This window comes from Notamacropus eugenii, chromosome 6 (genome assembly GCF_028372415.1).
Source record: "Notamacropus eugenii isolate mMacEug1 chromosome 6, mMacEug1.pri_v2, whole genome shotgun sequence".
Lineage (NCBI taxonomy): Eukaryota > Metazoa > Chordata > Mammalia > Diprotodontia > Macropodidae > Notamacropus > Notamacropus eugenii.
Genome location: NC_092877.1, coordinates 52,283,450 through 52,310,724, shown reverse-complemented (window position 1 = coordinate 52,310,724; position 27,275 = coordinate 52,283,450). Strand labels below are relative to the sequence as shown.

Here is a 27,275-nt window from a genome sequence, read left to right as displayed (position 1 = left end):
ATATTATTATAATGTCAGACATCATGCTTGGCTTTAATGAATATGCCACACAGTACACTTGCAATAATTTCCTATCTATATTCATTCCAAACTGATTCCAACACTATATGGGCTAGCTCACATAAAACAATTTCTGTCTTGTGGATCTTACAATCTCTCCAGCTAAAAGTTTGTGTTTAAGTTAACTTCTCCACCTGTCCTTAAAGAGCAAAATATCCATTTTAGAAGAATGATTCTAATGTTAAAAGAAATTATCCTGCCTTTCAGAGAACGAGCAAATGACCTACAATGACTATGCCAATTCCACAGCTGACCACATTAAATAGTTTTATGAATGCTAGTAAACGGATAAACAGAATAAATGTGGCAGCAATCAATGATTATCAGACGCATTCTACACTAACCTTTCATTTAAAAAAATGATTTCTTTTCCATTGAACAAATGACTTTCTCTTCCAATAAGTGACTTAAAAAACCAAACATATGCCCGAATAACTGAGATCAATCAAACCAAAAACACATTAAAAAGCGGTCCTTCCATCAGAGGATGAATAGCCCAAGCTGTTACCTCTGGATGAAGTACTTTGACAGGCAGGCAGCCCGCTCAACAATGGCCAACTCAGAGGGGGGTGGGGAGAGGGGAGGGAACTGGAGATGCACTCTTCCAAACTACACATGACAGGTGCATGAAAAAGAGAAGAAAACGGGGAATATCCTAAAGAACTCTGCATTTCAAAGTAAAGCACCGTTCCCAGCTGAGCCATGCCATGGGCGCTCCAAAACTTCTTTCCAGAATGATGTATACTCAAGTGTGACTAGAGTGCGGAAGGCTGCACGTAAATCTTTCTGTATCGAGTACCAGAAAGGAGTCAAGAATTATTTACGATCAATCAGCATGTGCAGCTATGGGAAAAGTCTTACAACGGAGAGCTAGACGAGCTTTATTGTCTTGTAACACAAGTGAAGGAGCTACACGACCATCTTCTCAGAGCTCTTCACAAATCAGGTCGGACGTTCGGACATCCTTTCCAGACACATGTATCACAGGCTACACCAACATCTGGCTCACCTGTCCCTCTCTTCCTCTCCTCACAAAACACCACTTCCGACGCTAGACAACCTCAGAATTTCTCAAACACCATGTGGTTGTCTTTGCTGACAACTCTCAGGGTCCTGCTTAGTTTGAGCGGCCTCTTCTTTCTGACGGTGGGCCCGGACCAGGAACACTGAGCCTCGCCAAGCCCCTGGCTCCCCCTAACTCGTGCCCTCTGCCCAGGGTGCCATGCCCACCGTGCGGGGACCCCACCTCCGCGACGCACCGAGCGCGGCCTCGGAGGATGATGCCTCCAGCCAGGTTCCAGTTCTATCCCTCAGAGGGGCGGGGAGGCCTAACCCCTGGGCTTCCAGGAAAGGGGGGGCAGGAGAAAGGAGCGGGGCGGGGAAAGGGGAATGAGGCCTCCGGAGGCAAGATGCTTCTCCGCCAGGCATGAGGGGCAGGGGCAGGGGCAGGGGCTGGGGCTGGGCAGGCAGGGGCGCCCCCTCCCCTTCCTCACTCGCCGCCCCCAAGTATCTGCAGTGTCCGCTCCTCTCCAGGCCGGGGGGAGGCAGAAGGGGGAACACGCCCCTCTGGGGCCGGGGCCGGGGGGCGTCCACGGCGACCCCCTCCGCCGCGGGAGGTGGGGCCCCCTCCCCGCTCCCGGGCCACGGCTAACACACCCCTTTCCCGTCTCGCGCTGGGGCCGGGCAGCCGCGCTTCGCCTCCCGGTCCAGCCCCTCCCCATCCCGGGGGAGCCTGCACCGAGGGGGGCGGGAGGGTCCCCTCTCCCGGCCCCACACACCCCCTTCCTCTTCCTCCTCCGACTCGCAGCCGCTTACCTCGCCTCCTACGGGCCCGCCCCCAGCGCCCAGGGGCCCGTTGGACGCCGTGGCCGGGGCCGGGGCCGGGGCCGAGGCCGGGGCCACGAGCAGGCCCGCCACAGCGCTCGGAGGGGGTGCTGTGCCGGCGGGCTGGGGGGCCCTCAAGGCCGCCGCCGCCTGGGCCACGGCCGGGCCGGCCTTGCCGCCTCCGCAGCCGCCGCCGTTACCGCCGCCGCCGCTCCCGCCGCCCCGCTTGTTCTTCCGGCGCTTGGCTCCGCGCTTGGCGTCGGCCGGACTCATCCTTGGCGAGGCTGGGCCGTGAGGTGGGAGAAGAGAAGGGACGAAGGCGACCGGAGGGAAAGAAGGAGGGAGCAGCAGCAGCCGGAGGAGGAGGAGGAGGCTGAGGTAAAGGCGGCGGGCGGAGGGGAAATGGGGGGGAGGTCACTTCGGAGCCGCCGGCCGGGGCCCAGCGGAGGGAGGGCGGCTTCGCGGGGCCGCCTCCCGGGCGGAGAAGGGCGGAGGGCGGGCAGAAGCCGCTCGGCAGGCTCCAACCGGGAGTTAACTTAGTCCCCTTCGCCGCCCGCCGCCGCCGCCGCCGCCGCCGCTGACCAGAGTTAAGAGTCCAATATGGCGGACACAAGGGGAAAGGGATCCCAGTTTACGTCGGGGGGGAGGGGGGTGCGAGAGAGCGAAGGGAGAGGGGAGGGGGGAGGGGATGTGGGCACTCTCCTCCCTCCTCCCCCCTCCCCCCTCCCCTCGCTCTTTACTCCTCCCCTTCTTTGCTCCGCTCCCTTTTTTCCCTTCTTCCACCCAACACCCCCCCTTCCTCGAACTTGCTCTCGGCCGCGCAAAGCACGACGGGGCTTGGAGTCCACGCGGCGCATGCCTCCCCTGACGCCTACCTGAAAGAGGGACTACCATTCCCGCCGGGCCTTGCGCGTGGCCTCAAGGACTGGGTGAAAGGGGGGTGTTGCGGAGAAGAGAGGGAATGGGGGGGTGAATTGGAGGCGGAGGGTGAGGTCACTACCTCCTTCTTCTCCCTCCCTACGCTGCGCTCTCCACTCCACCAAGCCACCCCTCCTTGCGCGCCCGGGGCGTTGTGGGATCCGTAGTTCGGTGGGGTAGGGCCGGGGTGGTGCAAGGCTGCATCCGCCGCTCGAGACAGTCAACTATAGGGCCGGAGGCGAGGAGTTCTGACTCCTTGACAGGCCACACACCACTCTCACCCTCCCCACCGCTCTCCTCCCCCGGCCCTTCCGCCCCGTCTCCCTCCCGGGGGAGCCCCGAGCTCAGGCTGGATTGAACTAAGCAGGGCCTGGGGAGGTGGGGGAGGGGACGCTTTGCGCGAGAACCCCATTGGACGCGAGCGTCTGCCCCTCTTCCCCCGCCTCGGCCAGCCCTAGAACGAGGTGGCCCGGCGGCCGCGCGTCCCGCGGGGGCGCCTCCTGGTGCCCTGGGGCAGCACCAGCCCTGGCGGGGGGAGGAGCCGTGCCCCCGAGGTGCGGGTGCCTGCCTCCCGGCGCCCGCTGCGTGTCTCCGGGACCCCGGGCGCTCCGGTGACAGCGAGTCGGGCGGTCGGAGCGTGTGAAGCGCCCGCCGGCCGCGGAGAGCCTGGAGAGCCCCCCGAGTTCTAGTCGGGACCCCGAGGGGTCTTAACCTTTGGGTGAGCCTTCCCCACTTTCTCCGACTCCTTTTTAAATGCGGAAAAGAAGACTCCCGGGATTACAAAGGAAACCCACTGCCCCGAAATGCGGGGATCGGCCTATTTACAGACCGCCGAGCCAGGGGCGCCGGGTCCTGAGGCATCTCAAGGCCCCTTGTGCCAGTTGGGGAGCCCAGAGGGCCTGCTTCTGGGCATACTGGTCCCGAGGCACTAGCGCTCTGTGCCAAGTGGAAGGGAAGAGATCCCGGGTGCACAGTAAGTATTGCTGAGCGCGTGGGGAGGGGGGAAACTGAGGCCGGAGAGAAGGGCTTTGCCCAAGGTCTCCGGTCCACCCACGCTGGGGGAGGGCATCGAACCCAAATCCTCTGCCCCTCCCCACTCCACACAAGTGGGCTACCCAGGATCCGAGTCTGGATTTGGAATGCCACCTTGGACGTCTAGTTGCCCCAGGGCCACGGGCAAGGAGCCCCCATTTCTTCCTTTGTGAAGGGGGTAACAGTTGCTTGGTCTGAACTGGTGGTCTGGTTCGTATGGGGAAAGCCTGGGGAGGAAACTGCCTTCTCAGTGCCATCCGTGCACACCTCCCTGGGCTGCTGTGAGGATCAGATGAGATGTGTTCCGGTGTTCAGCCAACCTTGAAGCCATCAGAGTGCCAGACAGTCTGAGGGCACCATGCCTGCTTCCTCTTTGACCATACAGATGTAGCCTTGGTTCACTTCTGCTTAGTAACAGTGAGATACCGTGCCAGGACAGGGTAATCCTCCTCCCTCTTCTGCCACTAACTTACCTTTGTGATATGGGGCAATCCCCACTGCAAAATGGGGGTGACAGAAGGAATCTTGGAGATGAAGTAGTCCAGCCGAGACGTTTTACAGGTGCCCACACAGGCTCAGAGAGGTCATCTAGATGTTAAACGGCAAAGGCAGGGTTAAATCCACATCCTCTGACTGCAGATCTAATGTTCCTTATGCACTATTGTACACTGCACTGCCTCTCATTAGACCGTCTCTCTCAACACTTCACCTGTGGATTCCATTAGGCCCACAGGAAAACCACCTGATCTAACGATAGCTTCTAAAAGTCTTCAGAATCACTTTGCTATTTCTGATGGTGGGCAAATCTATAAAGCCACAATTCATAACAGTCTATATTTGTATAACCCTTTATAATATACAAAGCATTTCCTTTGCGGAACTACTGTGAAGTAGGGTGCCCAATTATTAGATGCCTATTTTATAGATGAGAATATTTGAGATACAGAGAAGTAAAATGACTGACTGACTCATGGTCATGACTCATAGCAGGTGTTGGATCTGGGACTTGAACTCACAACTCCTTACTCCAGGGCCAAGTTTCCTTCCACTCTACTACCCTACCGACCTCACAGGTTTGTTGTAGGAATCCCATGAATTAATATGTGTGAAGGCATTGTATTGTAAGCATGATGCCTTCTATAAATGGCAGTTGTTATTATACTCATAAATGTAGCTATTATTATTATATGGTAACCCCACTAATTTGCCTGAGACGAGTTTGCGAACAAAATGAGATTAATTAATTATCTCAATGCACAGCTCTTTAATGTTGCATAGGCAGTGAATCATATACAGAAGGTCTTTAAAATAACAGAATTAAGTGCTTGTTCTTGAAATGGAAGCACTCTGAAGGAAGGAATTTAGAGATTGACAGCCAAGAAGAAATAATCGAGTCCAACCTTTTAATTTCATAGATGAGGAGAGAGACTTTTCCACTTGAGGTGATGGGGTGGGTGGTAGAGCTCTTGGGTTTGTTAGAAAGATTGGGCTGCAGTCCCAGCCCCTTGACACCTACCAGCTGTATAACCAGGCAAATCACAGCCTTTCTTTCAGTGTCTTCATGCATAAAATGAGAAAAGGAATTTGACAAAGTCTCTCAAGCTATTCTCGTGCACAGAGTGGAGAGGTCAGCTCAGTGGGTAATAAATCAAGTGACTTTAGAACTGGTAGGATATCTGGCGCCAAAGCAGAGGGAGAGATGCAAGGCCTAGTGTCAGCCTGGAGGTTTCTCTAGTATGATGTCCCAGGGATCTATTTTTGGCCCTGAGCTAGTCAACATTTTTTTATCAGTGACATCAGTGAATATATGTATAGATAGCATGCCTATCAAGTACGCAGAAGATAAGCTACCATGAATAGAGATCCCAAAATGTAATAGCAATTTGGAACAATTGGCTACAACTAATCAAATGAAACTTAACATATAACTGGGGGGTTGGTTGGTCTGATGGAAGGGACTACATTTCTTATGAGGTTGCATGGCCTCAAAGATGGACCAGATGGACCTTCCTCAAAGTGAAATCCCATAAGATATGTGCCCAGGCCCAAGAAAGCTCATTGTAGAAGGCCCGAAGAATGATCAAATGTAAACATACAAAGTCAAAGCACCGTAGTCTGAGGGTATTTGGTGTAAGCAAAAATAACCCTGCCTGCGAGGACATCAAAGGGCAAGAATGGGTTTCATAACGACAACTCTGGCTCCCTAGGTAAAAATTACTTCCTGTAAGGGCCCCAGGAAAAAGTGACTCCCCTACAGTGGAGACAGCCTAGCCTACAAAGGAAAGAAAGTACAGTCAGATGAGCAGTGTACCCAGTGACTACTAGAACATACATAAAGTCAACAGGAAGAAGCTGTAAAACCATCCCATACAAAAGTCAGTGTGTCAGTCTATCAGTATTAAGGGTTTAGAGCATAATCATATCTAATGTTTATGTAGCACCTGAAAGTTTGCAGAGTGTTTTATACAGGTTATCTCATTTGCCTTCACAACAGTCATGAGAAGTAAGGGTTATTTTTATTCTCATTTTACCAGGGGCTTAACTGAGGCAGAAAGTTGACTTGTCCATGATCATAAAGAGGTAGCATTTAAGCTCAATCTTCCCGACTCCAAGTCCTAACTGCCTTAGTACCTCGTATCTACAATGTCATCCCCACCTCTTCTCTGCCTAGCCAGAGACAGTGCATCCTTTATGGCACTGCTTAAGCCTCGCTGCTCTAAAAGTCCTTCCTGAACCATTGTACCCTCAGTGATCTCTTTTCTGAATTCTTATATGTATAGTTTCTGTTCTGTATAATTTCGTACTTAATTACATTTAGTCTTCTCTGGTTCTGTAACTATTCTGCCTGTGAATCTTTTATCCACAGCTAGATTGTAGTATCTTGAGGACAGGATATCCTCATCACTGCATTTTGCTGCCCCTCACCCACGTCAAGTCTAATTAAAATAATCAAGGAATTTAGAACAGAAAGAACCCTAGAGCAGAGGCCATCTAATTGCTCATAGCGTGAGTTCCACCTACAACATTCCTGGAAAGTAGCATTTAGTTAAACACTTGCACAGATGCATCACATTGCAAGCCTCCCATTTTGGGATATTTCTTGTAATTAGCATCCCCCTTGAGTTTTCTTCAGTTGACTTAGGATTGAAGAGGCAGCTAAGTTCCCAGGGGCTGTACTAGCAAGATATTACGAGCTCTGGCAGAGATGAAAAGGCCTTGAGTATAGGCACTAAAACAACCCAGCTAAATGCAGAAAGATGCATCTCCAGGACCTTATAAGCAGAGTGACAAATTTTCCAGTCAATAGCTCACATTCTTATGGAATGTGGAGGCCCTGCAGTCAGAATCAGTGGACCCAAATCAAGAAAGTCGTGGATCCATGAAGCACTGATAGATTTCTTTAAGTCTGCCTCCTCACAGCTTCCACTCTTTTTTCCTAGTTCTGGCCAATGGGGACTAGCAAAACAAATCTAATCTTACGTACCACATTACAGCCCTTCAGATACTTAAAAATAAAAATCATGTTTTCTGCTAAGTTTTTCTTCCCCAGGCTAAAGACGTCCAGTTCCTTTAAGCTATCCATGCAAGATGTGGCGTTGATTTCCTTCTTCATCTTGGCTGTGCTCTCTTAGATACGCTCCAGATCGTCAGACAGGAGGAGCTGGTGCAGTGTAGTGGAAAGAACATAATTTGGAGTCAGAGCACCCAGGTTAAAATGTCAGCTCTGCAACTTCTGACATTTATTATTTTGAGCAAATCATTTTCTCTGGCTTTCACTTTCTTTTTCTGTAAAATGTAGTGGTTGGGGAGGGCAATGGGAGGAGGGAGCAATTTGAAGTCAACACTCTTGGGGAGGGACAGGATCAAAAGAGAGAATAGAAGCAATGGGGGGCAGGATAGGATGGAGGGAAATACAGTTGATCTTGCACAACATGACTATTATGGAAGTCATTTGCAAAACTACATAGACATGGCCTGTATTGAATTGCTTGCCTTCCAGGGGGAATGGGTGGGGAGGGAGGGATGAAGAGAAGTTGGAACTCAAAGTTATAGGAACAACTGTCGAGTACTGTTCTTGCTACTGGGAAATAGGAAGTACAGGTAAAGGGGTATAGAAAGTTATCTGGCCCTACAGGACAAGGGAGAGATTGGGGACAAGGGAAGGGAGGGATGATAGAAGAGAGGGCAGATTGGTGATAGGGACAATTGGAATGCTCAGTGTTTTGGGGTGGGGGGAGGGGACAAATGGGGAGAAAATTTGGAACCCAAAATTTTGTGAAAATGAATGTTAAAAGTTAAATAAATAAATTTAAGAAAATTTTTTTAAAATGTAGTAGTTGGATCAAATGATCCTCAAGATCCCTTATATCTCCTATATGCAACCCTTATGTTAGAAACTCCCTTCTGACATGACAGCCAGAAGCCTAAAAGTACTCAGAGGAATGTCACAACAGAGGAGTCTGAACCAAGCCTGATTTCACAGGGCCTAAAATGTGTGGATATTCTAAACAGGGATATGCCAGGGGATATGGAGGCCAGAGTGTACCCTTACAATTGGGTCCTGAAGTCAAAGGATTCTTTACCCTGGTCTGTCAGAGAAGTAGTGGAAAACAAAGCCAGGTCCCATAGGTCACTGCCCAAGATGCCAAGAGTGGTCATAAATGTCTTGTACGTTCAGAGCAAACAAGGCCAACTCAACAACCAGGTGTACCTGTCAGGATCTTAGTGGGTATGAGAAAGAGATTGTAAGATACCTAAGGACAACAAAATGTCCATCTTCCAGTTGGTGTTTTTCAGAGCCACAGTAGTGGACAAAACCAAATCTCCATTGGAGAAAGCAAAATAACTGGGCAGAGAAGGGCTAGAGTCAAGAGTTGAATTTAACTAAAAGATGATGCTGACATGAGAGACTACAGTAGATGGTAAGCCCTGGTCCCAGCCATTCCATCCAGGATGGCGGTGACATTTCAACTATAGAGGGACGAGGATCAAACAAGGCCTCCCTCTTCTATCTAAGAGAGTAGTAGTGGCTGAAGCCCTAGCGCAAAGCCACAGTCTAGAAACTAGATATATGTACAAATAGAAGAAAACACCAGACATAGTGTCTTAAGGTTAAGAGAAACCTAAGAGGGAAAACCAGAACAGAGTAACCCCACAAAAACTATAAACAAAGGTTCCTCCCCCCTCCAAAAAAAAAGTCTCAGCCACAAAGATTATAAAAATAGCTAGAAGAAATGAAGCAAAAAGTAAACAATGAAATGTAGATGGAAATGAGAACATTTGAAAAAATTGAAAGGAGAGACTAAATAGCTTAGAAACTTTACCCTAAGTAAGATCCTAGAAAATAGAAGGAAGCAAACAGTGATTCCATGAAACAAGACATATTGGGCAGCTAGGTAGCACATGGATAGAGTATCAAGCTAGGAATTGAGAAGACCTTAGATCAAATATGGCCTCATGCACTTACTAACTGTGTGACCCTGGTCAAGTCACCTGACTTCTGTATGCTTCCTTTCCTCAATTGTAAAATGGGGATGATAATAGCACCTACCTCCCAGGGTTGTTGTAGGGATAAAATGTGATAAAAATTGTAAAGCACTTGGCTGAGCAGTTGTGTGGCATGGTGGAGAAAGTGCTGGGCCTGGAGTCAGGAAGACTCATCTTCCTGAACTCAAATCTAGGCTCAAACACTTCTTAGTTGTATGACCCTTAGTAAATCATTTGAGCCTGTGTGAATGAGCTGGAGAAGGAAATGGCACAAGAAAATTCCAAATGGGGTCACAAAGAGTAGGATATGATTGAAAAACAACTGCTCAACAACTGGCCTAGTCCCTGACACATAGTAAGAATTATTTTAAAAAATTATTATTATTATTATTATATATTAGAATAAAGTAAAAAACTGAAAAAATAGAAGAGTATTTAAGGTATCTTGTAAAAAACAACTGATATGAAAAATAGTTCTAGGAGAGAATTTAAGAATAACCAAATTCTGTGAAAAACACAATCAAACCCAAAGACCCCAGCTTCTGGGATAAGAACTCACTATTTGACAAAAACAGTACGGCAGAAACTAGACATAGACCAAAGTCTGACACTGTATACCAAACTAAAAGTCCAAATAGGTACACAACTCAGGTATAAAAGCAGATAGTATAAACAAGTTAGGGGACCAAGAAATAGTTTGTCAGATTTATGGAAAATGGAAGAATTTATGACAAAATGATAGAAAACATTATGAAATGCAAAATGGATAATTTTGATTACATTAAATTGAAAAGTTTTTCATAAAGTCAATGATTCAGCCAAGATTAGTAGGGAATCAGAAAACTGGGAAAGAAGTTTTACAACTAGTGTCTCTGATAAAGCCCTCATATCTGAAATAGAGAGAGAGAACTGAGTCATATTTACAAGAATACAAGCCATTCCCCAACTGATAAGTGGTCAAAGGAACAGGCAGTTTTCAGAGGAAAAAATTAAAGCTATTGATAGTCATGAAAAAATGCTGTAAATCACTACTAATTAGAAAGATGCAAATCAAAACAACACTGAGATAACACATCACACCTATCAGATTGGCTAATATAACAAAACAGGAAGAGGATAAATGTTGGAGAAGATGTGAGAAAGTTGGAACACTAATTCATTGTTGGTGGAGCTGTGAGTTGATCCAACCATTCTGGAGAGCAATTTGGAACTATGCCCAAAGGGCTATAAAAACATGCATGCCCTTTGACCCAAAAATATCACTTCTAGGACTGTATCCCAAAGAGATCATAAAAATGGGAAAAGGACCCACATATACAAAAGTATTTATAGCAACTCTTTTTGTGGAGGCCAAGAACTGGAAATTGAGGGGATGCCCATCAACTGGGGAATGGCTGAATGGAATACTATTGTGCTAGAAGAAATGATGAACAGGTGGACTTCAGGAAATCCTGGAAAGACTTATATGAACTGATACTGAGTGAAGTGAGCAGAACCAGGAGAACTCTGTTCACAGAAACAGCCACAGTGTGCGATGACTAATTTTGATAGACTTCTCAGCAATGCAGAGTCCTAAAATAATTCCAAAGGACTCATGATGGAAAATGTCATGCACATCCAGAGAAATAACTATGGAGTTGGAATGCAGTCGGAATAGTCTAATGTAGACTATTTTCTTTTTTGTTTTATTTTTTTCTTTCTCATGGTTTCTCCCATTCGTTGTAATTCTTCTGTGCAACATGACTAATGTGTAAATATGTTTAATAGGAATGTATATGTAGACCTCATATCAGATTGCATGCCGTCTTAAATAAGGAGAGGAAAGGGAGGAGAAAATTTAAAACCTATGCAAGTGAATGTTGAAAACTAAAAATAAATACATGGAAAACTGTAAAAAAGAAAAACATGATCAAACAAAAAAAATCTTCATGCCGGTTTTTTAAAAATCATAAAAGAAAACTACTAGATTAGAACTAGAGGAAAAATGAGATGAGAATGAATTTCCCATTTCCCTCCTGAAACAAACCCCAAATTGAAACACCTGTGAATGTCATAACTGAAATCCAGAGTTTCCATGTCAAAGAAAAAAATACTGTAAGCAGGCCAAAGAAAGAGTTCAAATACTGAGAACTACATCCAGGATTACACAAGACTATTATGAAAGTACTTCAATGGAGAAAAGATACTGCATTTTGCTTTATTGTACTTCATAGATAATATTTCATTTTTTACAAATTTAAGGTTTCTGACAACCCAGTGTTTAGCAGATCCATTGTTACCATTTTTCCAGCAGCAGGTGTTCACATCAAGTCTCTGTCATGTTTTGGTAATTCTCATAATATTTCAAACTTTTTCATTGTTATCATATCTATTATGATGATCGATGATCAGTGATTTTTATATTAATTGATAAATATTTTGTGTGTTCTGACTGGTCCACTGATTCCTTGTTTCTCTCCCTTTCTTCCAGCTTCTCTATTCCTTGAGATACAACAATATTGAAATTAGACCAATTAAATAACCCAACCCTCCAGTGGCTTCTTAATGTGGAAAAATTTCATTGTTGTCTTATTTTAAAAAACTGCCATAGCCACCCCAACCTTCAGCAACTACCATCCTGATCAATCAGTAGCCATCAACATCGAGGTAAGACCCTCCACCAGCAAAAAGATTACAGTTCAGATTTTTTTTTAGCAATAAAATGATTTTTAGTTAAGGTTAGTATATTGTTTTTGTAAACATAATACTATTATTGCACATGTAATAGATTATAGTATAGTGTAAATACAACTTGTATATGCACTGGGAGACCAAAAAAATTCATGTAACTCACTTTATTGTGATATGTGCTTTATTTCAGTATCTCTGAGATATGCCTGTATTCCAAAAGGCATAAGATAAAGGCTTACATCCAAGAATAACTTAGCTGCAAAACTTAGCATCACTATGACTAGGAACAAAATGAAGCTTTAATAGAGAACAATTAAGCATTCCTAATGACAGACCAAGGCTCCATAGAAGCTTTAAAGTACAAACATAGGAGATGATAAACCCAGAAAGGTAAATATATCTGAGAAATTGGAAGGGGCTAAATGAATAAATTAAAACCATTGAATAAGTACTTACTATGTGAAATTCACTGTACTAAGCAATGGAAATACAAATAGAAAAGCAGGGCAATCTTTGCTCTTGAATTCATATTCTAATGACATTAGACAATACAATTTTCAGCTTCAAATCAGACGGAAATGCTAGTGATACACGACAGCACTAAAGCAGAGGGTAATTTATCATCATTAGTGTTATTTTAATTGATAAAACCATTTCTCTTTCTTAGATTGAGCCTCCTAGTGGCAGCAGGATGGCTCAGTGGATAGTGCATGGGATGTGGAGTCAGTAATATCTGAGTACAAACCCTGTTCTCAGATGTTTCCTAGCAGTGTGTCCTTGGGTGAGTCACTTAACTTCTGTCTCAGTTTCTTCATCTGTAAAATGGGAATAATAATAGCATCTGCCTCACAGAGTGGTTGTAAGTACCCATTGAGATAATAAAATGTTTTGCACAAGTGCCTGGACCATGGTGTTGTTGAGTAGTATTAGATTCTTCACTACCGGAGAACCAGAGCACATCTCTACTGTCCACGGAGTCTCTTGGCAAAGACACTGGAGTGATTTGCCATTTTCTTCTTCAGTGGATTAAGACAAATAGGGTTAAGTAATTTGCCCAGGGTCCCACAGCTAGTAAACCTCTGAGGTTGGATTTGAACTCAGGTCTTCCTGACTTCTGGCCCATCACTCTATCCACTGTGCTACCTAACAGCCTCTGCACCTACACATAGTAGATGCTACATAAATTATTATTGTTGCTGTTATCATCATCATTATTATTGTTAACTGCCAAAGATTTTTGTGAGAACATTTTGGCTGGATCTTCTGTGGCTGCTGAAGAGGCAGTTTTCAGGTTGTGTTTCCATAACATTTGCCCTCCCGCCGAGAGGACTGGGATGGAAACAAGGTCAATGCTAGGGCAGTCCCAGGTGGTTGGTCAGCCATTGTATTGCCAGTGTTTGTAGTGGTAAGAACAGATGTTAGGCTGCTCCTCCTCAAGGAGTGTTCCCTTCAAGTGATGTTAGCAGAAATTGAGATGAAAGCAGGGTAACTTTTCAAAGAGTGCTGCTTTTCCCAGGGTTCTTATGAAACGGGTTCTGAAGGAGGTGGTGGCCAAAGTAATGACAGTGGTTTGACCTGTGAGGTACATACTGCTTCTCTGCCTCTACTTTAGCCAGATTCTGACAGGAAGAGAAGAGATAAGCAAAAACTGTCCTTTAAGAATCCCACAGTCTTCAAGGGTCACAGTGGAAGCTAAGGAAAACAAACATAGTACTTGGGTAGGATTTTGTGGTATTTTCTGGGTTTTAAGAAAGGAAAGAAAAAGAAGAGAAAAAAATTGCACTAGGGAAGAAGTGAGGAAGAACCTATTCTTTCTCATAACTAGGATGCAGGAGAAGAGTATAAAAATGGATAAAAAGGTTGGGGAGACCTCTCTCTTATCCAAACCAGACAAAGGAGGGCTGAACACACACACACAGAGTCTGGTGTGGGAATACATTAAACTGAAAAGGGAAACAGGTGAGCACAGAAAGGGGCCAAAGAGAGGTTGTAGAAGGGAGTATATGGCTACAGGGGAGCAGAGGTCCTGGTCAAAGTTTCAGGGCAGAGAGGAGTGTGAATGCTTGGGTAGACAGGGTAGCATGAGCTATTCCTGGGTAAAGACCAGGAGGGCAGTAATTACACCTCTTCCTGAACTACACCACTTTGGAAGCACCAGAAATGTACAGACCCCCAGAATACTTTTGAAAATAGCAACATGAAAAAGCCTTAAGCTTGGGATAGTGCCTCCCCACCCCTAGCTGAGAAGATTACAATTTTACCATAAAATTCAAAGTCAAGAAATACATTAAAAAATGAATAAACAGTTAACAACAAGAAGAGCCTGACCATAAAAAGCTACTATGGTGACAGGGAAAATCAAGACAAACTCAGAAGAAGACAACAGTTTAAAAACAGCTACAAGCAAAGCCTCAAAGGAAAAACGTAAATTAGAGGCAAGCCTAACAAGATTTTCCAGAAGAATTAAAGAGAAAAGAATGGTAGAGGGAACTTTGAAAAAGAAATTCCAGTGATGCAAGAAAATTATGAAAAGAATTAACAATTTGGCAAAGGAGGCACAAAAAATATTGAAGAAAATAATACATTAAAAAAAAGAATTGATCATAAAATTCACTGAAGAACTCTGTGAAACGCAGAATTGTCCAAAAGGAAAAAGAGGTATAATATCTCATTGAGGAAAATAATTCCTTAAAAATTATAATTGGACAAGTAGAAGGTAATGTTTCCATGAGACAATAAGAAACAATAAATCAGTCAAAAGAATGAAAAAAATAGAAAATGTGAACCAACTCATTGTTAACTGACCTGGAAAATAGATACAGGAGAGGTAATTTAAGAATTATCAGACTAGCTGAAAGGCACAATCAAAAAAAGAGCCTAGTCATCATATTTCAAGAAATTATCAAGAAAAACTACCCCAGTATCTTAGGTCCAGAGAATAAAGTACAAATTAAAAGAATTTACCCATCACCAAGTGAAATCCCAAAGTGAAAAATCCCAGGGACGTTATAGTCAAATTCCAGAGCTCCCACGTTATGGAAAAATATTGCAATCAGGTAGAAAGAAACAATTCAAATATCATGGAGCCACAGTCAGGGTCACATAAAACTTAGAAGCTTCTACATTACAAGAGGGCAGGACTTGGAATATGATATTCTGGAAGAAAATGGAGCCAGGATTACAACCAAGAATGACTTATCCAGTAAAAGCAAGTATAATTTAAGGGGGGAGAGGGCATTTAACGAACTAGAGGACTTTCAAACATTCCTGATGAAAAGACTAGAGCTGCATAGAAAATTTGACATTCAAACATAAGACTCAAGAGAACCTTAAAAAGGTAAACATGAAAGAGAACATATGGGACTTAATATGGTTAGACTGTTTGCATTCCTATATGGGAGGATGATACATATAACTCCAAAGAACTTTCTCATTAGGACATTTAGAAGGAGTCTACATAAACAGAGGGCATAGATTGAGTCAGTTATGTAGGGATCTCAAAAAAGAAGAGGTGAGAAAGAAGGATGCAGTGGGAGAAAAAGTATAGAGAAAACTATTTCACACAAAGAGGTGTGCAAAGAAGAGCTTTTACAGTCAAAGGGGAAAATGGGGTGAGCGAGTAACACTTGAACCTCACTCTCACCAGAATTGGTTGAAAGAAGGAAGAATGTATGCATATGTATGTACGTGTGTATATGCATACACATATATGGTATGTATGTGTATATATGTATGTGGTATATACAGAAACAACTAAAGTTCTCACTTTACATAAATTTTCATCACACTCCTGGTAGGCCTCAAGTCACTTCAGCTGCTGGGGGAAAGAGAGGGGGAAGCTGCTCAGGTTGCAGGGGTTGCCAGCCATGGAGAGGACAGGGCCATGTTGAGCCCCAAGAGGAGAGAAGGAGGTCTGCAAAACATTCCACTTATGTTAACTGGGCTTCTTAAAGTTTTTCCACTCGTGACCCCTTCAGTACTTCTTAAACTGCAGCAAGAACTGAATATATGCATAAATATACATATACACACTCTTACCCAACGGTGAGGTAAGAGGTGAAGGGATCAGAGAAATGGAATGGAGATTAAGGGAGGCAGTGATGAGATGCAAAACAGACTTCTGAGGTAGGACAGAATAAAAAGAGAAGAATAAACAAGAAAATATGATGGAGGAAATAAACAGTAATCACAACTGTAAAGGTGAATGGGATGCATTCACCTATAAGATGAAAGTGGGTAACAGAATGAATTAGAAACCAGAAATAAAACAATATGTTGTTTACAAGAAACACACTTGAAATAGTACACATGCACAGAGTTAAAATAGGGGGCGGAAGCAGAATCTATTATGCTTCAACTGAGATTTGAAAAGCAAGGGTAGCAATCGTGATCTCAGACAAAGCAAAGTTATAAATAAAAAAGCTTAAAAGGAAAACTACATTTGGCTAAAATAAAAATACCATAGGTGATAAATACTAATACTAAGTATATATGCACCAAATGGCATAGCATCCAGATTCGTTAAGGAAAAGTTAAATGAGTTACAAAAGAAAACAGTAAAACTATACCAGTGAGGGAACTCAACTTTCCCCTCTAAGGGCTAGATTAGTCATAAAATAAGAAAGAAGTTAAGGAGATGAATAGACTTTTAGAAAGTTATCTATGATAGACCTCTGGAGAAAACTGGATGGTAATAGAAAGGAGTATACCTTTTCTCAGCTCTAAAATGACTTCACAAAAACTGACTGTGTATTAGGGCACAAATACCTCACAAACAAGTGCAGAAAATAAAGAATTCATCCTTTCGGACAATAATGCAATGAAAATAACAATAAAGGGTTGTGGAAGCACAGATTAAAAAATTAGCTGGAAACTAAATGGAATCATAAAAGAGTAGGTCAAATATCAAATCATAGAAATAATAATTTCATTAAGGAAAATGACAACAATGACAGAACATACCAAAATTTGTGGGATGCAGCCAAAGTAGTACTTAGGGGAAATTGTATAGCTCTAAATGCTTTTAGCAATAAAAAAGAAATACAGGGATAAATGCTTACAGCAATAAAGGAATACAAGAGATCAAAGAAGAGGGCATGCAACTAAAAAAACTAGAAAAAACAAATTAGAAATTCTCAATTAAACACCAAAATAGAAATCCTGAAAATCAAAAAAGTATAATAAAATTTAAAGTAAAAAAACTAATAAGTAAAAAATCCACAGTAAAATAGATAAACCATTGATTCATTTGATTTGAAAAAAAAAAGAAAGAAAGAAAACCAAGTTTCCAGTCTCAAAAATGGAATGGATGAAAAGATTTACAGGTTAATTTCTACCCAAAATTGAAAGAACAATTCCAACACTATATCAACCATTTGAAAAGATAAGTAAAGAAGGAAGCCTACTAAATTCTTTCTGTGACACAAATATGGTTTTGACATCTAAAGGAGAGCAAAAACAAAGAAAACCAATGGCCAATTTCCCTAATGGATATTTTAAGTAAAAATATTAGGAAGATGATTACACAAAGATCAATTATAGAATATAAAATAAACCCAAATAAATTATCAGCATTTCTATATATTATCCAAAAAATCCCACAGGAAAAAATAGAGAAATTCCATTTAAAATAATTGCAAACAGTATAAAATATTTGCAAATCTAGCTGCCAAAAAAACCCCAGGAACTAAATGAACATTATTACCAAACACTTTTCACACAGGTAAAGACAAATCTAAACCATTGCAGAAATATTGCTCATGGGTAGGCCCACCCAATATAATGAAAATTGACAATTCTACCTAAAAAAATTTACTTATCCAATGCCATCCCAACCAAACTGCCAAAGAGACATTTTATAGATCTAGAAAAAAATCAACAAAATTCATTAAAGAACTAAAGGTGAAAATGTCAAGGGAGCCAATGAGGGAGGGAAGGGAATGTGAAGGAAGGCTATCTAGCTGAACCAGAGTTCAAACTACTTTACAAAGCAGTAATTATCAAAACAATCTGGTGCTAGCTAAGAAATAGAGTGGCATCAGTGAAAATCAGTGGAATACCTTAGGTAAGTAATGCACTGTAGTAAATGACCATAGTAATCTACTGTATGATAAACTCAAAGGCAAGAACTCATTACTTGACAAAAATTTCTGGGAAAACTGGAAAGCAGAGTGGGAGAACTAGTCATAGACATCGCACATAGAATACCAAGATAAGGTCAAAATTGGTAAATGATTTGGAGATAAATGGTAATATAAGCAAACTGGCAGAGCATGAGAAGTTTTACCTGCAAGACCTATGGATAGGGGAAAAATTTATGGCCCAAACGAGTCAGAATCACAGGAAGTAAAATGAATAAATTAGATTACATAAAATTAAAGAGTTTTTGCACAACACTAAAGCAGCCAAAATTGAAAGAAAAGCAGGAAATTGGGGGGAAAGTTTTTACAGCAAGTTTCTCTGAAAAAGGCTCCATTTTGCAAATATATAGGGAACTGAATCAAATTTATCAAAATAAAAGCCATTCTCCAATTGATAAATGATCAAAGAATATGCATGGGCAGTTTTCAGAAGAAGAAATCAGTCATACAAAAAAAGTGCTCTAAATCACTTGATTAGAGAATGCAAATTAAAACAGTTCAGGAAGTACCACCTCACTCTTATCAGATTGGCTAACAAGGCAAAAAAGGGAAAATGACAAATGCTGGAGGGGATGTGGGAAAATAGGGATGTTAATCCTTATTGGTGGAGCTGTGAACTGGAGAACTATTTTGAACTATGCCCAAGGGGCTATAAAACTGCGTGCCCATTGTCTCATCAAATACAACTGCTAGGTCTGTATCTCAAAGAGATGAGAAAAAAGGTGCATCTTCATATTAGCCCTTTTTGTGGCGGCAAAGAATTGGATATTGAGGGGATGCCTGTCAATTGGGGAACGACTGAACAAGTTCTGGTATCTGATTGTCATGAAGTACTATTGTACTATCAGAAGTGATAAGGGGGATGGTTTCAGAAAAACCTGGAAGGATCTATATGAATTGATGCAGAGTAAAAGGAGCAGAACAAGGACATCATTGGACAGAGTAAGCAGTATTCTAACAGTGATCAGCTCTCACAGACTGAGCTACTCTGATCAACACAGTGATCCAAGATAATTCCAAAGGACTCACGATGAATATGAACTGTGAGTGTAAATTGAAGTATATTATGTTTTCACTTTATTTTCCTTTTTTTTTTTCTGGCATGACTAATGGAAATGTTTTGCATGATTCTGCATATATCATTGACATCCTATTGCTTGCCTTCCCAGTGCTTGGGTGTGAGAAGCATGCTCACCTTCAACAGAGAACCATCCTTGTTGTGAAGACAGGAAAGCTTTTATTAATCTTTACGTGCATGCCCCCGAGTGAACGGTTAGCTTCCCAGTAAGACTACAATTTATTCAGACCGATGCAAGCTCTTTATACTGTTGAACTTCCCACTATGCCATCTATTGGCCAGGTGACGTCATGTTCTCTCTGATAGGCTTTTCCTCAAACAGCCCATCAAGCTTGCACACAAGTTTCTGACCTTTTAACCTGACCATGCTATCTGATTAACTGCTATCACTCAAAGCTAGGAGGAGTTTTAACCCTTTGGAAACAAATCCTTCCTTTGTCTCCGGTAGTGGGGGAGGGATGGAAGTGAGGGATAGAATTTGGAACTCAAAATTTTTTTTAAAAGTTTAGAATAAACAATAAATTCTTTAAAAAGAAAAGTATCCCTGAAGCATTTTTAAAGAATATACTGAAGAGTACTGTGTGAAGATAGTGGACATAATAGAAGGAGGTGTGTATATCCCCTACCAACATCCCAGTAAGACTTAGAAATGAACTAGTCTAAAGATAAGAATAATGACCGTAGACTCATCCATTCAGTTCAGGGATACAAAGAAGATCTCCAGAATCCAGTGGAAATTCTGAAAAGACAAGCTGAGATAGATAAAAAGTGTGGCACAGGTAGGGATATGCTGGAGCTAGCTCACATCTCTTGCAAGAGCCAATTGTTAAATTTTCAGTGTGAGTTTTTATACCGCACAAATCAGCAAAAGCTATAAATTGAGCTTTATTGCTTTGTTGATTGTATGGACTTAGAATGTGATAGAAAAAATGTTAATAATGCGGGTGAAACTTTAATAAAAGTGTGTCGTGTACATTTTTTTCAGCCGGGGGAGGATGGAAGGTGGAAATCCAGTTATTAAACATTTATCAGATCACCACTAAGGTCAGAGTAGCTCTTTGCGGCTCTAGGTGGGTTCTGCTCAGTGCCATTGGCCTGAGCCCAGTAGCAAGACAAAGACCTTAGGCAAAGACCAAACTATTTGGATCCCCACATAACTTGGCTACATGTGGCAAGCATGAGGGATTAGGGGCCCACCATTGTACTAGCAGCCCAAACCCTTTAGTAGTTGTTGTGTCAATTTAGTAATGTCTAATTCTTTGTGACCCCAAATGGCTGGAGAGAGGCCTTTGGCAAAGACCAGCCTGGGGCATCCTTTTATTGGCAGGAGCCACAGGAAGTTGTAAGCACTAGCAGCCCAAGTTTAGTGGTAGGAGGAAGACACTGAAAAAAAGGCCAGCCTGGGGTATCTCAGACATTTATTGCAAAAGCTCAACTCACCCTCTCAGAAAACTGGCAAGAGAAAGCCCTCAGGCTGAGCCAAGGATTGGAGAGGCACAGTCCCCACCCCAGTCCCTTGAAGGAGGAGCTTAATCTTGGTCACCATGCTTAGGATGTGGCAAGTCTTACCTATGCCATTCAAGCATAACCTCCCCTAACCCCAAACCAGATGCTGAGGCTGGTGCATTAGACAAATGAAAGAAAACTCTGGGAGCAGCTAGGTGGCTCAGTGGATAAGAGTACAGGCCCTGGAGTCAGGAGGACCTGATTTCAAATCCTGCCTGACATTCATTGGCTGTGTGACCCTGGGCAAGTCACTTAACCCCAGTTGCCTTCACCTTACAAAAAACCAAAAAAAGACTTTGAATGCCCTGAGTATATCTTTGAGAGACATCTGTAGGTAAACCCCACAAGTCCAGGTAAAACCTAAGATAAAAAACTTTCTGACCACAGAATTATAAAAGTACCTGGAAGAAATGAAATAAGACATACAAAATAAAATAGAGAGGAAAGAATAGCACAGAGGAAGAATCGATATCCTAGAAAAGACAGTGGTAAACCTCACAAAAAGTAAATGCTCTGAAAATCAGAATGGGCCAAAGAGAAAATAATGATTCAGTTGAACAAGAAGTAATAAAATCAAAGGCTAAAAAACAACAGAGGAAAGTGTAAGAAATATCATGTCAAAAAGCATGCTTGGAAAACTGGTTAAGGAGAAGAAAATCATATTTACTGGACTTTCTAAAAGTGACGACTAAAAAAAAAGTCTAGATTTACCATATTTCAGGGAATTACAGAACTCTTAGGACAAAGTAAAAAAAAAAAAAAGAATCAAATAATTAGCTCCTGAAAGAAACTTCCAGAATTATAAAAGCCAAAATTCAGAGCTTCCAGGGCAAAGAAAATAAAATACTCCAAGCAGCCAAAAAGTAAGAGTTCAAGTACCTAGGAGCCACTCATTCATGCAAGATTGGGAAGATCACAGTATAAAGGAGAAAAGAACTCAGAATACAACATTCCAAAAGGCAAAAGATAAAGGTTTATAACCAAGGATAGACTAGCCAGCAAAACTAGTATAATCCTACAGAGAAAAAAAAATGAATCTTTAATAAATAGAGGCATTATAAGCATTTCTGATTAAAAAACCAGAATTGAACTGAAATTTTAAAATAGAAACACATGAGCCAAGAAAAACACAGAATGGTGTGTGTGTGTGTGTGTGTGTGTGTGTGTGTGTGTATGTGTGTGTACATACACATATATCTACTGAATTGGGATTGAATATGTGCTAATAAGAAATATCTTCTCAAAATCCCAATAACTTTAAGGGTCATAGAGAAAGGTAAAAATGGTGATATTATTCTGTTTTGACAGTCTTAGAAAAAAATAAAAATATAAGGTACAGGGGACTATAATGAGGAAGAAAGAAGGAAGGAGAGGGCAATCTCTCACATAATACAAGTATAGAAGACAGAGCATATAATCATGGAAAAATGGGTAGGGGAAAGGGGCATTCCGTAGATCTCACTTTCATCTGAAATAAGATTGAACACAATTACACATACACACATTTCAGTATAGAAATACATTAAACCCAAAAGGGAAATGGGGGACAGGGAAAAGAGGAGGAGAGAGGGGTCTAAGAGATAAGGTAAGACATGTAAGGAAATAGTTCTAATGACTCAGATACTGAAGACACAAATGTGAAGGGTGAGGGGAAAGGAGAGGGCTTAAAAAGACAGAAAGTAAAAACCTGAGATCAGTGTAGAACAAGGGAAAAGAGAAAAGCTGCAAGAGAGAGGAAACTACACATTTCACTTATAAATCACAAGTTTCAGGCAAAACTTCGCTTTAATTTTTTTTTTTTTTGTAAAAGGGATGGAAGGAAAGAGGAAAAAGTATCAAAACACAGAATGATGGGAAATACACATTTAACAAGTATAGTATAAATATGATGAATTCATGAAGAGAACAGTAGATTGCAGAATGGATTAGAGAACAAAACCATGTTGTTTACAGGAAAACCGGAAATAGAAAAATTCACATAAAGTTAAAATGTGGAGCTAGAACAAAATCTATTCTACTTCAACTTGTCTCAGAAAATCAGGGATAGAAATCATGATTTCAGATAATTCTACAATAAATAAAGACATGATAAAAAAGATAGGTAGGGAAATGAGATTTTAGTTAAAAGGACCAAATATAAGAAGTCAATATCAATACTAAATATATAGGCATCAAATAGCTTAGCATTCATTGAATTAGAGGGCAAAATAAATAGCAAAACTGTAATAGTGAAGGAACTGCATCTACCCCTTTTAAACCTAAACAAATTAACCAAGAGATCAAAAAGAAAAGTTCTCAATATATCCTCATTATTTCTCCCCCACCCCTACCTTCCCTATTACTATGGAGAACAAGACCATCCTCTCAGTTCCTCAGGCTGGCAACCTAAAAGTCATCCTGGATTCTTCCCTACCTCTTATCCTCCTCCTCCCATATCCAAACTATTGTCAAAGCCTGTCAATTCCACCTTTACAACATCTCTCTAATATGTCCCTTTCCCCTCTGACACCTCCACCACTCTGGAACAAGCCGTTATCATCTCAAGCCAGGATTATTACAATAGCCAGCTGGTGGGTCTGCCTGCCTCAAGTCTCTTCTGGCTCCAATTCATCCTCCATTTAGACACTAAAGTCATTTTCCTAACATGCAGGTCCAACCATGTCACCACCACCACCACCCCTGTTCAAGAAACTCTAGTGATTCCCTATCATCTTCAAGATCAAATACAAAATGCTCTGTTTGACATTCAAAGCCCTTCATGACCTAGTTTTCTCCTGCCTTTCCCATTTTCCTACACTTTTTTCCCCCACACATACTCTTCCATCTAGTGACACAGGTCTCCTGGCTGTTCCACAAATAAGACACTCCATCTCTGAGCATTTTCTCTGGCTGTCTCTCACACAGGAATGCTCTCCCTCCTCTGCTCCAGCTACTGAACTCCCTGGTTTCCTTTAAGTCCCAACTAAAATCCCATCCTTTCCTGGAAGCCTTCCCTAACCCCTCTTCATTCTAGTGCCTTCCCTCTGTTAAGTATTTCTTATTTATTTTGTATATAGCATATAGCTTGCTTTGTATACACTTATTTACATGTCTCCTGCATTGGATTCTAAGTTCTTGAGAACAGGAACTGTTTGCCTCTTTTCATATCCCCACTACTTAGCACAGTGCTTGGCACATAATAGGTCTTAGTTAAATGATTGATTAAAGTTAAGAACATGAACAGAACTTTAGAAAATTAAAGATCATAAATCTCTGTCAGTTATTGAATGAGAACTTAAATAAAAGAGTAAACACACTGTTTAGCCATATACAGCACCTTAACAAAAACTGAGCATGGATTAGAGCACAATGACTTCACCAGAAATATAGAAAAACATAAATACCAAACACATAATTTACTGATAACAATGTAATAAAAATTATATTCAGTGTAAAGGGTCCTTGAATAAAGAATTAAAATTAGTTGAAGAATAACATAATTTTAAAAAACTGGTGTATCAGAGAACAGATTACAGAAACAGTAGAAAGTGATATTTAATAAAATGTCAGAAATTTAGACACCATACTAAAATCTATTGGATGCAGCTAAAGTAACTTTTAGGGGAAATTTTATGTCTCTAAACACCTTCATCAATGAAAAAGAGAAAGAATAAATCAATGAATTGGGTGTTCCGCTACAACAATTTGAACAATAATAAAAACTCTACAAGTAAGCAACAAATGAATTAAAACTCTATAACTAAGCAACAAACTAGAAACTCTAAAGGAGATAGTTTTTAAAATAAGAGCAAATATTACATATAATGGAGATGAGAGAGAAGTCTTTGCAGTAGGATTAGGTGTAATGCAAGAATGTTAATGATCACATTTAACAGATGCTAGCTGTATCAGTAAGGGAAGAAAGAGAAATCAAGGAAGTCAACGTAGGCAAAGAGAAAAAAAATCCCTCTTTGCAAATGATATGAGGATTTACTTATAAACCCTAGTCAACAGAAACACTGAAACAGTAAATTCAGCAAAGCTGCAGGATATAAAATAAATTCACATGAATCACTAGTATTCCTGTATGTTACTAATGTGTGGGATGGCTCAGGTCCCTACATAAATCAATTACTCAGAGGCCTCTCAAAGTGATGACAGAAAAGTGATTTATTCGATTCTCGAGAAGCGGGGCTCACCTGTAGGAGTAGGAAAGCCGAAGACAAAGAACAGGACAGTGATTTATATAGACCCTAACGCAAGTCCCTCCTCCCCCCACTGACCATTATCCTCATTAGCTGAGAATATGGTCTTACATTCTAGACACGAAATCTAACCAATCCCTTTTGAAATGAAGACATCGAGGAATTATGTAAGTTTTGTCCAATCATTGAGACCCTAATACACTACACAGTTTTATATCCTTATATGGAACTATTCTATTCTAAAAATATTGTAACCTTGAGCCTTTAGGCCTTACCTCACCCCTGGGAGAAAAATTACAATCTGAGGAGTCTTCACTAAGTCTATCCCACTCACTAACAAAACCTGGTAGAAAGAGCTAGAAAGAGAAATCCCTTTCAGAATAACTACAAAATTATAAAATATTTGGGACTATTTCTATCAAAATATACTCAAGAACTATATGAACCCAACTATGAAACACTCTTTGCAGAAATAGAAACCTAAATAACTGGAGAAACATTGACTGCTCATTGTAAGATTGAGCCTAGTTACATAGTAAAATTATGTTACTTCCTAAATTAATCTACTTATTCAATGTTGTACCAATCCAACCACCAAAGGAGTATTTTATAAAGCTAGAAAAAATGATTCCTTCATATAAAAGAATAAAAAGTAAAAAATCTCAAGAATAATCATGAAAAAGAATTGGGAAGGAAAACTATACTATACCGTAATACCTCTTGCCCTGTTTGGTGCTGGTTAAAAAATATGGAGATCAGTAATTAGAACAGATTAGGTATGTAATGCATAGAAGCAAACAAACCTAGTAGCTAGGTGGTGTTTTATAAAACTAAAACTCTAAAATCACTGAGAGAAATGTACCTCTACCATCAGACTGGCTAAGTTGACAAGAGGAAAGCAATTTGGAACTGTGCCTTAAAAAAATGTTTTTGAAAACCCTGACCTAGCCCTACAATTAGTAAGCCTAGAGCCCAGGGAGATCAAAGAAAAATGGAAAGGATTATATACAAAAATTTATAACAGCTATTTTTGTAATAGCCAAAAATTGAAAACTTAGGGGATATCCTCCCATTAGGGAATGACTAAACAAACTATGGTACATGAATGCGATAGAATATTGTAAGAAGTGGCAAAATGGTCAATTTCAGAGGAAACAAGCTTTCATGTTCTTGTGGTCTGAAATTACAGGTCCAGCTGAAATGTCTCCTTTACTCTAGGAACTGTTGGGTTAACCAAACCCTTGGTAGTCTCTGGTATTCTTACCACTTTTCTAGTCATGTTAAAATGGTATCTGGCTGTTGGATAATGCCACTGCTTAGATGATGGTTGCAGCAGCATAAGATGTGAGGAAAGTTTCCATACAATGGCACTGACCAAGACCTTCTGAGCCATCCTTGTGTACCACTTAAAGGGAGTAAGTCTAATCTGGTTTTGTGAATAAAACACCAGTCTGCAATCTGGGTAAACAATACATCCTTAAAAAAAACAAACCAAGATTAAGACTGAAGCCATAGACTTCTGTGACTGAAACTTGGCCTGGTTTGTTGGTCAGGCACTGCTTGTAAAATTGAAGGATTGCCTGTATTACCAATTGTTCTGTCCTCTCTGGGGCTAATAGGCAGTCATCAAGATATAGAGATAAAACCTTATTAGTTTTGACTTTAGTGGCCAACTTATGAGATGCTATATGTAACCAGATCCATACATTGCACTCTCATTCCCAAACTCCCCCTGCAAATATTCTGTAAAGGTCTTCTGGTGGTGGGTCATGCTTAATTATATTCCTCACCATAATATCACTGAGGAAATGGTTAGACAGATGACTCAAATTCATCAAAGCAAGTGACCTGCTACTATAAACCTTCTGTCTACAGCTAGTATCAGCAACAAATTTATTCCAATCATCTTATAAAGAGGAAACAGGGGCTCAATATGGGCCTTTTGAGAAGTTTCAGCCATCTCTCACCTCTTTTAAAAATTTATTTTAATTTTTAAAATTTCTCAAAAATTAAAAAAAAAAATCTTTAGAAGTTCAAGTCCACCCAAGAGACTAAGGTTATTCTTAGAGACCACCATTCTTGAAATAAAAAGAGATAGATAAAAAACAAAAGTATTAAATGTGTCTAATTTTTGCCACAGTGTTAAATAGCAGCATTTGTAGTGTAGGGAAGAATTAGAAACAAAAGATTTCTATCACTTCAGGAATTACTAAACAAATTAGAAAAACTTGTGAAGTCTTGTATGAACTGATACAGACTGAAATGAGCAGATTGAAAGCAATTTATATGATGGTCATTTTAATACCATGAGGGGAAACATCTCTGAAAGACTTCAGTACTGTGACCACAGTAATAACCAATCATAACACCAAAATA

The 27,275-nt window shown here is 41.2% G+C and overlaps 1 protein-coding gene and 1 long non-coding RNA gene across 6 annotated transcripts in view; one reads left to right on the top strand and one right to left on the bottom strand.

Moving 5' to 3' along the window:
* FAM193A (family with sequence similarity 193 member A) overlaps positions 1-2,525 on the bottom strand; it is a 239,203-nt gene extending 236,678 nt beyond the window's left edge. For 3 of the 4 annotated variants that reach the window (XM_072620044.1, XM_072620047.1, XM_072620045.1), the window contains exon 1: positions 1,876-2,523. In XM_072620044.1, coding sequence (XP_072476145.1) covers positions 1,876-2,157 — 282 coding nt within the window. In that variant the 5' untranslated portion in view covers positions 2,158-2,523. Of the gene's footprint in view, positions 1-1,875 lie in introns of all 4 variants that reach the window. The other variant, XR_011969424.1, reaches the window with a different exon arrangement.
* A 106-nt stretch (positions 2,526-2,631) lies between these two features.
* Positions 2,632-27,275, top strand: part of LOC140511066 (uncharacterized) — a 57,204-nt gene continuing 32,560 nt past the window's right edge. The window contains exons 1-3 of one of the 2 annotated variants that reach the window (XR_011969426.1): positions 2,632-3,775; positions 11,792-11,967; positions 12,182-27,275. The exon at positions 12,182-27,275 is cut by the window's right edge and continues 32,560 nt beyond it. This is a non-coding gene — a long non-coding RNA (uncharacterized lncRNA). Of the gene's footprint in view, positions 3,776-11,791 lie in introns of both variants that reach the window. The other variant, XR_011969425.1, reaches the window with a different exon arrangement.